The sequence below is a fragment of the Corticium candelabrum genome, chromosome 22 (genome assembly GCF_963422355.1).
Source record: "Corticium candelabrum chromosome 22, ooCorCand1.1, whole genome shotgun sequence".
In the NCBI taxonomy this organism is placed as follows: Eukaryota; Metazoa; Porifera; class Homoscleromorpha; order Homosclerophorida; family Plakinidae; genus Corticium; species Corticium candelabrum.
Genome location: NC_085106.1, coordinates 3,702,917 through 3,715,296, shown reverse-complemented (window position 1 = coordinate 3,715,296; position 12,380 = coordinate 3,702,917). Strand labels below are relative to the sequence as shown.

General features: G+C 41.3%; 2 protein-coding genes across 3 annotated transcripts; one reads left to right on the top strand and one right to left on the bottom strand.

Annotated features, from left to right (window-relative positions):
* Nucleotides 1–109: 109 nt before the first annotated feature.
* On the bottom strand, nt 110–3,052 carry LOC134197796 (sperm-associated antigen 8-like). The gene is made up of 8 exons (XM_062667144.1): nt 2,942–3,052; nt 2,814–2,879; nt 2,617–2,713; nt 2,505–2,550; nt 1,631–1,713; nt 1,523–1,554; nt 323–391; nt 110–249 (listed from the first exon to the last, which is right to left on the bottom strand). The coding sequence occupies exons 1-8, from the start codon at nt 3,017–3,019 to the stop codon at nt 145–147; spliced, it is 576 nt and encodes a 191-aa protein (XP_062523128.1). The 5' UTR covers nt 3,020–3,052; the 3' UTR covers nt 110–144.
* A 458-nt stretch (nt 3,053–3,510) lies between these two features.
* Nucleotides 3,511–12,178, top strand: LOC134197033 (uncharacterized). 2 transcript variants are annotated; one of them, XM_062666270.1, is made up of 9 exons: nt 3,511–3,650; nt 3,729–3,824; nt 5,053–5,116; nt 5,172–5,261; nt 5,322–5,352; nt 7,982–8,036; nt 8,174–11,631; nt 11,690–11,739; nt 11,797–12,178. In XM_062666270.1, exons 1-9 carry the CDS (start codon nt 3,531–3,533, stop codon nt 11,844–11,846), a joined length of 4,014 nt encoding a protein of 1,337 aa, XP_062522254.1. In that variant the 5' UTR covers nt 3,511–3,530; the 3' UTR covers nt 11,847–12,178. The 2 variants fall into 2 exon arrangements, with proteins under 2 accessions (XP_062522254.1, XP_062522255.1); XM_062666271.1 differs by lacking the exons at nt 3,511–3,650; nt 3,729–3,824 and adding an exon at nt 4,343–4,540 and having other exon boundaries at nt 11,797–12,177.
* Nucleotides 12,179–12,380: the final 202 nt, after the last annotated feature.

Here is a 12,380-nt window from a genome sequence, read left to right as displayed (position 1 = left end):
ATCATACCTGTAGCTCTACCAGCTTACTAGCTTATTATTTGCTATCAACTGTGATTACGTGGCGAGTAGACAGATTTCTTTATTATTAATATAAGTCACACTTTATTGTGTAGTAAATTAGCATAATTTTTGAGTTTTTTGTTGTTACTTTTCATGGGGCTTTGGTGAGTCGTATGATTCGCCAATTGGTGTGCTGAATGCTGCATTCCGATGGAATGGCTTGTCTTTGATGGGCGCTTGTGTGAGACCCTGGTGATACAACAGGTGGATAGTGATTACTTCATGGTGGGATGGTGTCGTGGGAGGAGAGGATGATGCTTACCGAGACACCGTGCCTCTCCGATTGCTCTATCCAAAATGACATGGGTTGTTCTTGATAGAGATCGTGGTCCTGTAGTGAAAGAATCACTTGTAAACACAGAAAGACAGACAGACGGATTGTTATATTTATAGAAATCATTGAATTGTACACATACTAAACTTTATACCATAAACCGGTCCAACTCTGTAAAATGCTTTTAAGAATGTGGACAATCGAAAATTATCCATTTCTAAAATTGGCTGCACTGCTGAGACAGGCAGGCAGGCAGACAGACAGACAACTCTGTAGCTATTCTACACCCTGCTTGTCTACCTTGCCTGGTGATTTTAGTACAGGACATAACAGTGGTCCTTATACATTACTAGCTCATTAGCCTGTTCTTCGCCCAGGAAAAGTAATGAACACAAATTCCCATTATATAATTCAGTTATTGGGCGGAGGAGACACATTCCTGAATAATTTGTTCCCTGGTGCATGTGACCAAACATTTTATCTAATTAGCTAAAGACCCAGATATAATCAACAAACAAACACACACACAGCTCTCCTTTAGCTTAGAGCGAAACCCAGGCATGAGGATCGTATGTGTCACAATTCGAAAGTCGCACCGCAGTCACGTTGTCGCAAGATTTCACTTGGGGGTCTACTCCTCAAGAGGGGACCATCTAAATACCGAAGCATGCATTTGCATTGTGGTGCACAGACGGACAGACTTTATAGATAGAGAATGTCAAATGTATAATTCCTGGACAGACAGACAGGTATAGAATTTGAAATGTCTACAGTAGATAAACTCTTGTGGTCACTTAAAGAACTGTAGCTTAACTAATTGATTATCATGTTCTGTGTTAGCATTCAAGTATATGTTTCTGACAGACCGACATGTATGATAATGTACATGTAGACTGGGAGGGCAGAGACGTCCAACTCTATATAAATCATTTAAATTAGTTGCACAAATATATCGACAAGCAAGCAAGACAGACATTCCAACACGACAAGACTGGTGTAGATGCCGATTAGCATATTCAGAATACAGTTAGGAAATTTAGTGTGCAAAAACAAGCAGATTGTACTGATAGACAAGATATGGCGCTCATGTGTTGAACATAAACCCCTGAACACTAGGGAAACAGATTGCAAATCCATTTGAGGTTGTAAAGACTGGGAGAGACATACAGTGATGTAAATGTACTGTACCTTTTCAGGCTTTCTCTCAATCGGAGTGAAGTCTGGAAAGACAGAGATAACGGAGAACGAGGAAGTAGTTAGAGAGGGGTATGTTGTATTGAAGTTTGTCAGTAATACCTATCGAAAAGAAGTCTTTCTTTGTTGTGGAAGTGAAGTCGGGCGGCGGCGGAGGAGGATTGAATTCACAGTGTACTTCTTGACTGAACAATACAAAGAAAAAGCCAATTAATTAGGCTATGAAATACCCTGGCATCATTGCTCATCCTTCATCCATATGTATACTATGCGTGTATGTATGTGTGTATGTATGTAAATTGCCTCTCTCTCTCTCTCCGGGAGTGTCAGTTTCTGTCCAAGCAGCAAGTTGAAGTACATAGTGACATATAGTGACTGCTGATAGTGTTAGATTGTAAAGTATCGTAGCAAGTACTTAGTGACTGCAGTATCTAACCTGGGCCTTAGGGGCTCTTGTAACAAAAAAAGATGTATGTATGTATGTATGCATATGTATGTATGTATGTATGTATATGTATATGTATGTATGTATGTCTCTCTGTCTCTTTGACTGTTCGACTGTCTGTCTGTCAAAGGTATTTTACTATTGATAAAGAACTCTAACAGCTTTTAGTATCTCACATGGGACAGGCTGATACAAAAGCATATTGTTGTCATCCCAGTCTTCTTTCCTTGCCTCAGAGATTGCTATCAATTTTCTCATGATGACATTCCTGTCTGTCTTTCTGTCTGTCTTGTCTCTGTCTGTCTTCATTTATTTCAATACATTTAAGCACAATTACAAACACTCTGTCTGTTCGTCTGTCTGCCTGTCTGTCTGTCTTTCTTCATTTATTTCAATACATTTTAACCACACTCAACACTGTCTGTCTGTCTGTCTGTCTGTCTGAACTCAATTGAATAACAAAGCCCACCCACCACATACCATACAGACTGAAGTACAAGTGACTAAAACTAGTGATGTCACTCACATTACCTCACTCTTTCTTTGATCTCTCTCTCTAAACATTCTCTCCGCACTCCTACCACCAATCACAAGCATCACTTACGCATGGACAACCATCTAACACTCATACACACTCACATACCACATGTCCTCACGTTGGGCGAGCAAGGTTTCTTGTATGTCTCCATAGTGGTCGACGCTCCTTCCACGTGACAACCAAAGTTAGTCGTTAGAACACCCTACATCAGAAACACAAAATCAAACACCTAATAATTATTAATTATCAGTTGATTACAAGTAAACATAGTGAGCCGTAAAGTGATGACAACAGGCAAACACCTTGTGTCCTTGTCTCTGTAGTTCTGCTGTAAACTTTTCTGTTCCATCAATGTGAGCGACGCTGCGCTAGAATCAGTGGTCACGTTCTAGGAATGACGGCATAATATTAAATATGAATAGTCGGTTACCTCTTCTACCCAGTTCTCTATGAGCGTACGAGCTCCAGAATTACTGAAGCGAATCGCGTTGCGACCGTCGTCAGCCATTGTATCTGTTGCTGGGTGATAGAAATATCCCGTATTATTATAAGATATCCCGTATTATCTAAACCCTGCAAGTACTGTAGTGCACACTGCAAGCGGTTTTCAGATATTACACTAGTGTAAAGCTATCTGTTAAAAGCTTATTGTAAGCATTTCTAAATTTTTAGGAATTCACTGCAGATTCAAACTGATGATACATACGGAATTTAACACCTTAAATGATAATTAATTACTTAAAGTAAACAAACAAGTTTCAGTGTGGATTATTTATTATATAAATAATTGTAGCCTTGACAGATTGCATTGTAATAAATTGTCTATTTCTCTAGACGTAACAATTTGCTGTCCAACTAAAACTGGTCACATAGCCAAGTTAGTTAGTTACATGGTAACCTCGAACTTTCACAGAGAGCTCGACTAGAGTTTGCGCGCTCTGGTCTGGAAGCTCGAGGCTAACCACGTGTTCTCTACCAACGTCCCGTATAATCCTGACTTGTCCGTCTTCGAGTTCGTTATGAGACGTCTGCCGCTACGAGCCAACGACTTTCTCTTGTTTGCGCAGGATTTCTTGTCATACGACCACGAGTTCTTCTGTCGTCATGCTTCAGCCTTCAAGCGCATGTGGCGTGACCAGGCAAGCCCGCACGTCACGCATGCAGCCATATCATTCACTGTCTAGTGTTGTAGACCAATGCTCTGTGCTTACTTGCAGGGTAAAGAATTCTGGAAGCAGTTCATTCGATGTTTTCGCGAGTATTCGGTCTACAACGGCGTTTTCAAAGAGTTTCCTCCGAAATCAGTTGCCAAGGTGATGTAGCTCGTTTGCAGAACGTTTTTCGGGCAGTTTGTAGCTATGAGTTGTGGTAGACTTTCATGTGTTTGTTGTGCCGTGTCATGACTCAGTGGCGTAGCCAGTTTTCGCAGATTGGGCGGCACAAGTATGACGACGCCATTTTGAAATAGTTGCAAAATCCATTGCGAGCCAAAAATAGCCAGTTGGTTACTGTCGGTGTCTTTGAGCTTTGAACGTACATAAGTTACACTTATTTAATTAACGAAGAGGTCAATCTACTTTTCTAAATTGGTACGCATGCGTAGCTTGAGCCTTCTAGTGTATGCTTTTTAGATAGTGTGTGACGTATGGCACTGACTTCGGATATTGAGTGGAGACGACAATCCCATATAGCCTGTTTCCTGTATGTGTGACCGATTTATGTCTTATCTTGCAGCTATTTTGTCAGTCCAATTGGACGTCACTTCAAAGACGTTGCTGCTGCTTTAGGGAACAGGTGTAGTGAACGTGGTAGCTATTCGACACACATACATGAGCAAATGAAGGTAGCCATATTTCAAAGACCCGGATATTCTTGAAAATAGCTTGCTTTTATTGATGACATGTTGCTGGTAATAAACGTCACACTCTGAGGGTACCGTCCGAGGTCAGGAATGGGCATTTTAAATTTGGTGGAGATCCAATGCACAGTTCTAGAGAAATTCGCACACAAGTGGAGGCAAGTTCAATCAGTAAGAAATTGTGTTGTCCTAAGAGAACTCGGAAGACAACGACACCATCACTGTGTACCTTGATTGGTTCGGCGTGTATGAGCAAAATTTGGTGGCACTGCAACTGACCATTTGGTGATACATGTACTCCTTTTACACACAGGCACACACACACACGCGCGTGCAGCTATCCTTTATACACATAGAGTGAGAGATAATGGTTGTAGCTACTTGTGTTGGTTGATTAGTCACATCAGATGCATAGCGTGCTTGCTTATTTTGGCCCATATAGACGTGTGTAGCTCTAGGTTTTTGTTCGATTTTGGTTTGAATCAAGGTTCTTGATTTTGAAATATTTGAGTAGTTATTGGGCATGTATGGTACCCACATCTTGCTGTCAAGTTCTAAGGAGCAGCAAGGCTGACACACTATTGATCTTTCACATGGAACGTAAACATTTTTCTTCTGGTCTTCATCCTGTACAGATGCTCTTTAGAATTATTTGTTTGCTGATTTTGAGAAATATGTGTTAGAAAATCAATGTGAAGGAGTTCATCGATGGAGCAATAAACTACTTGGAAGAAGAATTTGTGAAAGGTTGCATTTGCAGGTCTCGTGTTTCCAATGTCTCTCGAATGTCTATTGTCGACAGGAAAAGAATCAAATGCAAAGAAGTTGATCATGAACTGTGCATTTCTTGCTGCAAATAAAGGGAATATACATAGGATGGGTGCTGGCTTCGGTAAATGCATTTTTCCTTCTTCTTTGTTTCTTGTCAGTTATTAATGTTTTGCTTGTGCAGCAAAAGATCCTTTCTACGTTAAAGAGACAAGGTGAGTTTTATAAACGATTAGCAATACTGATGGTTATGTTGCTGTCACAAGGTGAAAAAACCTGTTTACAGATTTTGAATTAGAGGAGGGTCACTCTAAATTTGCTGGGGCATTGATTGATTACTTGATTTGTGAGGATTTTGCATTTGATTGATATTGGCATGTTTATCAACAAATCGTGGGGACAATCAGTCAATCACTCACAGTAGTTGGGCTTGACTTACAGTCACCCTGTTTCTCTCATGGGCAGTTACACGTCATTTGTTTTAGAGTGGGCAGTGAAGCAAACCCTTATATCTTAGCAAGGAACAGAAAAACTAGAAATATAATATACGAAGAAGCCTTGATGAACTGATCAGTGTATAGTTATTAGGCAAATTAATCAGATATTTGTAATGACAAAACAATTAAAAGTTGTTTTAAATTTAATTAAGCTGCATTATTATACTGCATTTCCAAGCAACACTGGGTATTTAGTATCTGCTAGTGGTACTATATCAATATTCAATTATATTCAATAGTTTATTACATGTTGTGCAAACATTAAGACCCATGCAATCTTGAAATTGTGCCTTTATGCACACATTTATCCATTTACCAGTTTGAGATAGCTTGCTATTGAATGACAAAGCGATTTCTCAATCTTTTCCTTGTTGCACGTGACCCAAAAATGGGTGAAGCACAGAGCGCACACTAGTGCGATGGCATCCGGACGGACATCTACCATGTATGAAGTTGTAGACTAGCTTATCGGTGTACCTGCGCATCGTCTGTCGCTATGGGTATAGGCTATTCCTCAATTCTAGCCAGCTCTTGTAGCTACCATGTAAAGATAGATGCACGATCTGCATTGCCGGCAGCGTCCAGCACCTCTCCATGGCTTAATTCACGCTGAGAGTTACAGATGCCATCACGTGATGCTCTGTGCTTCACCCATTTCCGGGTCACAGGCAACTAGAAAACGATTAAGAAAGCGCTTTGTTGTTCAACAGCAAGCTATTTCAAGATTGTAAACAGTAAATGTGTGGATAAAGAACCTAACATACTTGTCGTTAGCTTTCCCGAAATGTCAAGTATGAGGAGCGAAACTGCCGTGGCGGACAAGAACACGATCCGCATTTCTCTTTGTACTAGGAATAAAGACTGTATGTCATAGAATATGGTGCACCCTAAGATGATTGCTTGTTCTGCTTCGTTATGAGACAACTTGAAATCGTGGCACGTTTTCAAGTTTGCGTGGGTGTGCCTGCGCATGCTCGGTGAATCGTGAGCGGGCACCTTTAACTAGAATTAAAAATATTTTTAAAAGAGAGAAATGTAGGGATTGACAAAACAACAATAGAAACTAGTTTTATATAGTAGCAATGACGTCATACAGTTTACCAACCCACATAAACAATGTAGGGAGATAGGGTTGGTAAAACTGTATGACATCGGTCATTGCTACTATGTAAAACTTGTTTCTATTGTTTTTTGTCAATCCCTACATTTCTCTCTATTTTTTAAATTTAATTATAGTCCTTTGCACTAGAATAAAAATTACATAAACTAGAATCAAAAAATATTTTTTAAAAATAATGATGATGATCATGGTTGATGGTGGTGGTGTGGTCATAGTAGTGATGGTGGCGGTGGTAGTGATGGTAGAGCTGTCATCCAGAACTGTCATGATACGTACATATACATATCTAGAGCTGTAGTCCAGATGAATGCATGCATCTGCATTCAGTAGTGCATCTGCATTCTACTGAATGCAGTTTAGTGGAATTACCTCTGTGCGTGTATAATTTAGTGTATGTGAATGTGCAATGACAGTCGGAATAGAACTTGGTTTAGTAGCAGTCAAAGACAAAGATTAATACATACATATGGGATATGCGTTGACGGGATATGCGTTGCAAATGTTAGGTTCCCATATAAACTGTTATGTGTAGGTAAAACTTGTCATTTTGCTCCTGTGTGCAACATGGATCGCAAACAATTTCAGACTATAAAGTAAACCTGACAATGGCAAACATGGTCGAATTACACAGTTCTGGTGATAAACTCTTTCATAAATGTTTGGCCTATTTGATTGGCCCTTTGTCCATTGCCATGGACAATCAATCGCAAAAACTTCTCCGTGATTGGCCTGAACTGTGCAATGGTGGTGATGGCGGTTGTTGGATCAAATCTGCTTGAAAGAAACAAATCTTTCTAACATTCCTTTTGGTTTCTGTAATCACCAAAAGAACAGAGTGTGGGTAATTCTAGAGCATTTTCTCAAGTTTCACAGCAGTACATAACGTACAAAAAGATATCTATGGAAGAGAAGAAGAAAGAAGAAGAACAAAATTGGCACATGGGCCTCCGAGGCTAGCAATTGTTTTCTAGGTTGTTAGATGATTAGTGACCAAAACAAGAATAAGATATAGTACACAACGTACAAATGTTTCATTTCGTTAATTTTGAGAAATCTTAGTATTCATTTACTATGATCTCTAAGCGCACAGAAAGATGCCCACGCCCCACAATGCTCCCTAACCGGGGCAATCTCTACATACAGGGTACGGTAGATTAACCTGAAAGGAGTACTTATCATCATTTAGTGTAAGTGATGCATCTAATTGCCTTGACTATGTTACTGTAGAGATGTTTACAGAACGATGTTCGGAGATCCCAATGATGGCATGACCTACATGAGGGTAAGTTGTACCAGTACTAAGCAGAAATGCTAATTCCATTGCTTCTCAAGGTTGACATCATGTGTTAGTGACATCTGATTTCTAGTCAAGACATGGTACTCGTTACTTGCCACTAAGATGCTCCATTGTCTGTGTAGGGCTACTTCTATTTACCACTGTTTGTCAAGTTTGCTGGAGCTGCTGTGAGACTTCTCCAAGTATGGCTGGAAGCTCCAGAAGTGTGGGACGTGGCGACGTACATGGCTGATCTGGAGAGGCAACTTAGTGATTCTATTGCTGACAATGAACAAAGGAAGAAAGAAGAGACCGCAAGGAAAGCACAAGAACGAAAGGACAAGAAGCAAACCCAACAAGCTAAAGATGAAGCAAAGACAGAAGCCGAGGCAGCAACTTTCTCCACCGATGGAGATGCATTAAGCAAAAGCAAGACAAAAAAGAAAAAGAAAAAACAGAAGCAGACAAGTGAAGCTGCAGCAGCCAGTACTGTGGACGGCTATGATGATGATACAAAGAAAGAGAATGAAGAGTCAACTGAAAATGTTACTGATGAACGACAGACAAGTGTAAACACGGAAACGAACAAGCAAGTTGTACTTCCGTCTGTCCAGCTGGAGGACGATGAGCTTGAACTTGACATGCCACCACTTGTGGAAGACGAGGACGAATGTATCGCTCCAACCGCTCAACTGTTCAAAGACTGGCGACCTCCTTCACCGGAACCGATTGCATATACAGATGATCACGATTGTTGGCCAATGAAAGATGAGTTAGGACAACCACAATTTCCTTTCCTTGGTTTTCATTGTAATCCAGATGAGTTAGATGAGAAGTCAACAGATGCAAGTTTTCCATTGGAATCAACTGATGAGCGCACTGATTTACCAGCTGATGTCTCGAGTGCAGATTTTAGCAAAACACTTGAATCAGAAGGTGACATGCCCGAACCAATAGGCCAACGAGTAACTCAAGAGGAAGAACCAGAATCGGAAGGGATTGTTGAGCAAATGGACATGTGGGTGGGTCATAAACGAATGATACATGCCGATGCAAGGTTCGATACCAAAATTGAGGAGACAACAGAAAACAAACAAAGTGTAGGAGAGAGTGTTAGGGAATCACATCAAGGTGATACACACAAAGAGAATCTTTGCAGTCAGAACGGAGTAACACAAAACGCAGATGTCAACCAGAGCAGTGATGTAATGCGTCATGAATCGTCCACTGTTTCATGCCCACCTGCAAGTGAAGACATTTCTACTGCAACGGTGGAAACTGATTTGCCAGTTGATACGAATGACAGCAATCACGAGTCAGGATTAGTGTGCAAAACGGACACAGAAGTCAGTGACTTGAAATTCGATTTGCACTTGGAAGTACCGCCCCCACCAGGTGGGAGTCACAGCACAACAGATGCAGACAAGTCTGAGAATAAGGTCAACACGTGTACCGATGATGCAGAAGATGATGATCGTGACAATGATGATGTCAACAAGCATGAAACGAACAAGAAAGATTTTCAGACATCAAGGGAACACGGATTTACACCCGAGTCAAGAAAAGGTGGTAGCAACGATGTCGAGTATCACGCCTCGTTTGTGACACCTAACGAAGGGAGAATGCAATCGTGTCGTCAAGCAGTCGGATACCCTGGGAAGAACACAAGAGATGTTTTTAAACCGCCGAGCAAGTTTGACAAAGATGAGACAGTAAAAGACGACGACTCCCAAGATTCAGCTGATGAGAGTATAGTAGATGGAATTTCAAATGCGGAACTGAAACTACTTACTACGGAACTGATGAAACTGGAGCATTTTGATATACAAGACGACGTGTTACAATTGGATGATTCTCAATGCCCAATGCTTCACACAAAACTTCTGACGTTGGATCGCTTTGGATTGCGCCCTTTACAAATTGTCAATCGTACTGGAGACACTGGAAAAGTGGCCATGGATGGTGACAATAAAGGGAAAGCAATTAAGGAGGCAACGAAGGAAACCAGTTGCAATTATGACTCACAATTGATCACCAAGGCAAGTGATGGTGGAACGGGTATGACGACCGCTGATGTATTGACAACTGATTCTGTAAGTGTTAGCGATTCCGTGCCGGCTGATTCTTCTGAACGCATTGGCGGCACGTATAATTTCAAGGCTGAAGACATTGCCGCCGCGAATAGAAAGGTTGATATCTTTGCTAGGGATCAAGATATCAAGCCATCTCGTCAACAAGGAACAAACCAGTCCATCACCCATTCGCAAACACCTGCCGTGCCGGACGAATTTGCAGGTGGCGCAAGGTGGATTGATGCTCTCTGTAATGGTGAACCGGTATCGACATATGATGGACATTTTCGTCAAAGTGTTTTTACCACGACTTACAAGCCATCGATAACCTATTCAGGACCAGGACCGGATGCGGGACCACTGAAGAAAGTACCTGGTTGCAGAAAGAAGCATTCTATCATAAAGCGTAATACTCCATATGTCCATCCCGAGTCTCAAAAGATGACGGCTGATGGTAAGCATGAGTTTCCTGCTCTTACGGAATCCTCGATGTCGGATTCAAATATGCAGGAACTGATGACTAAGGTGACCGGTGGCATCTTTTTTGTGACACGACTGGGGACGTACTCACTGCTCAAGAATCCACACTGGGCCTCGTTCTATGCCGCTTACATCTGTTCTCATTCGTGCCATATGGATAGAGAATCATGGAGGCAACATCCACAGATATGGAAAACAGCGGATAAACGAGTGTCAGCATCAAGAGAGCCGATAGAAAAATTTACAACCGGCTACTACAGCAGCGTGTTTACCACATACGATGGTGTCAACATTCCTCTCCTTTACTGTTATCTCGATTGGAGTATGGAGGCACTCTCAAACTTCCAGTTTCCGGACGATGCCGACAAGATCTGTGCTCTACGGATTGTCTTTGTTAGTCCAAAGGGTAACGAACACGTCCTTGATTTTCTCACAAAATTTTTGGAAGTTTCAGAACCAAAGACGATCGAGATGTACGTGTTTCCCACGTTTGAGATGGCACAGAAGCGAAACGGGGTGATCAAGCGTGTGCCTGTCGATCTCGTGGAACGACCTGCTGTTGTTTCAGCATTCGCAGTCGTGGAACACAAGGGTGATATAAACTTTCTAAAAACTTTACAGGAGAGAATAGTGGGAATGTCGGTTTCGAGGCGTGGATTGGTTGATGAAATGGACCTTGCTTACTTCACAACGCAAAAAGACAGTCTCCCCAAGGGTATGGCAGAGGCGATGAAATCAACAGAAGGTAAACAGATTGTGTCTGGATTTTTTAGAGCTTCAATGAACAAGCAGAAGAGTGACTTGGCATTGCTTGGTGGGATTAATAGGATTAATATTAATCCAAGTTCTAGACATCGTGAACTATTGCCAATTCAGCAGTCAAAAGCGGCTAGTGCAATTGCTACTAAACCTGTGACAAAGTCGTCTGCGAAACGTAAACGAAAAGAAAAACGTCGACAAGAAAAGGTTGACCCGGCTGAGGTGCTCCGAACCTGCAGCAACTGTGGGAAAGGGGAGACAACACCGAAATCATTTAAGAAATGCAAACTGTATGCATTACTTGTATCGTTATAGTTAGTCGAGATTTCAGGGTATTCTTGTGTTTAGATGCTTAGATCGACCGGATGCCAGGTACTACTGCTCGAGGGAGTGTCAAGGTGAGCTTGCAAAACAACTGGCAAATCATGTGCTTGATTCGATGCATTGTATTGCAGCTCAAGATTGGAAGACCAAGCATAGATTGGATCATAATTCAAAGAAGTGATGACTCACTGTGAGTCTGATACAAGACTGATGGCTGATGTGATTGGGTTACCAGTATGTTGGATACGTGGGACATGGGAATGTACTCGCTATGATTATTATTACTATTAGAAGTAAGTTGTTGCATACACTTTATTAGCTCTGGCCATTGCATGTAAGTTTCTATATCTGTGGCTGTTTGATACCATACCCATGCTTTTATATAGATGGGTATATGAATACTCCATACCCATGCTTTTATATAGATGGGTATATGAATACTCAAATCCCATTTTATGAAAGTCATTGACTGTGTACTTGTAAACGCAACTTCAGTGATTCACGCTCACACTCTGACTGCAAATAGTGTGACTTTTCAGAACACAACTAGTGATCCTTCCTTCCAAGCACAAATTCTAAGAAACCCTTTCTAACAATACAACGATCATCGGATTCACTAATTTGGGTGGGAGAAGTCAATCACTCTGTTGGTGGTGGTGAAATAGCGTGATATGCACTCATGTAAGCAGCACACAAAGACCGATTATCTAATACC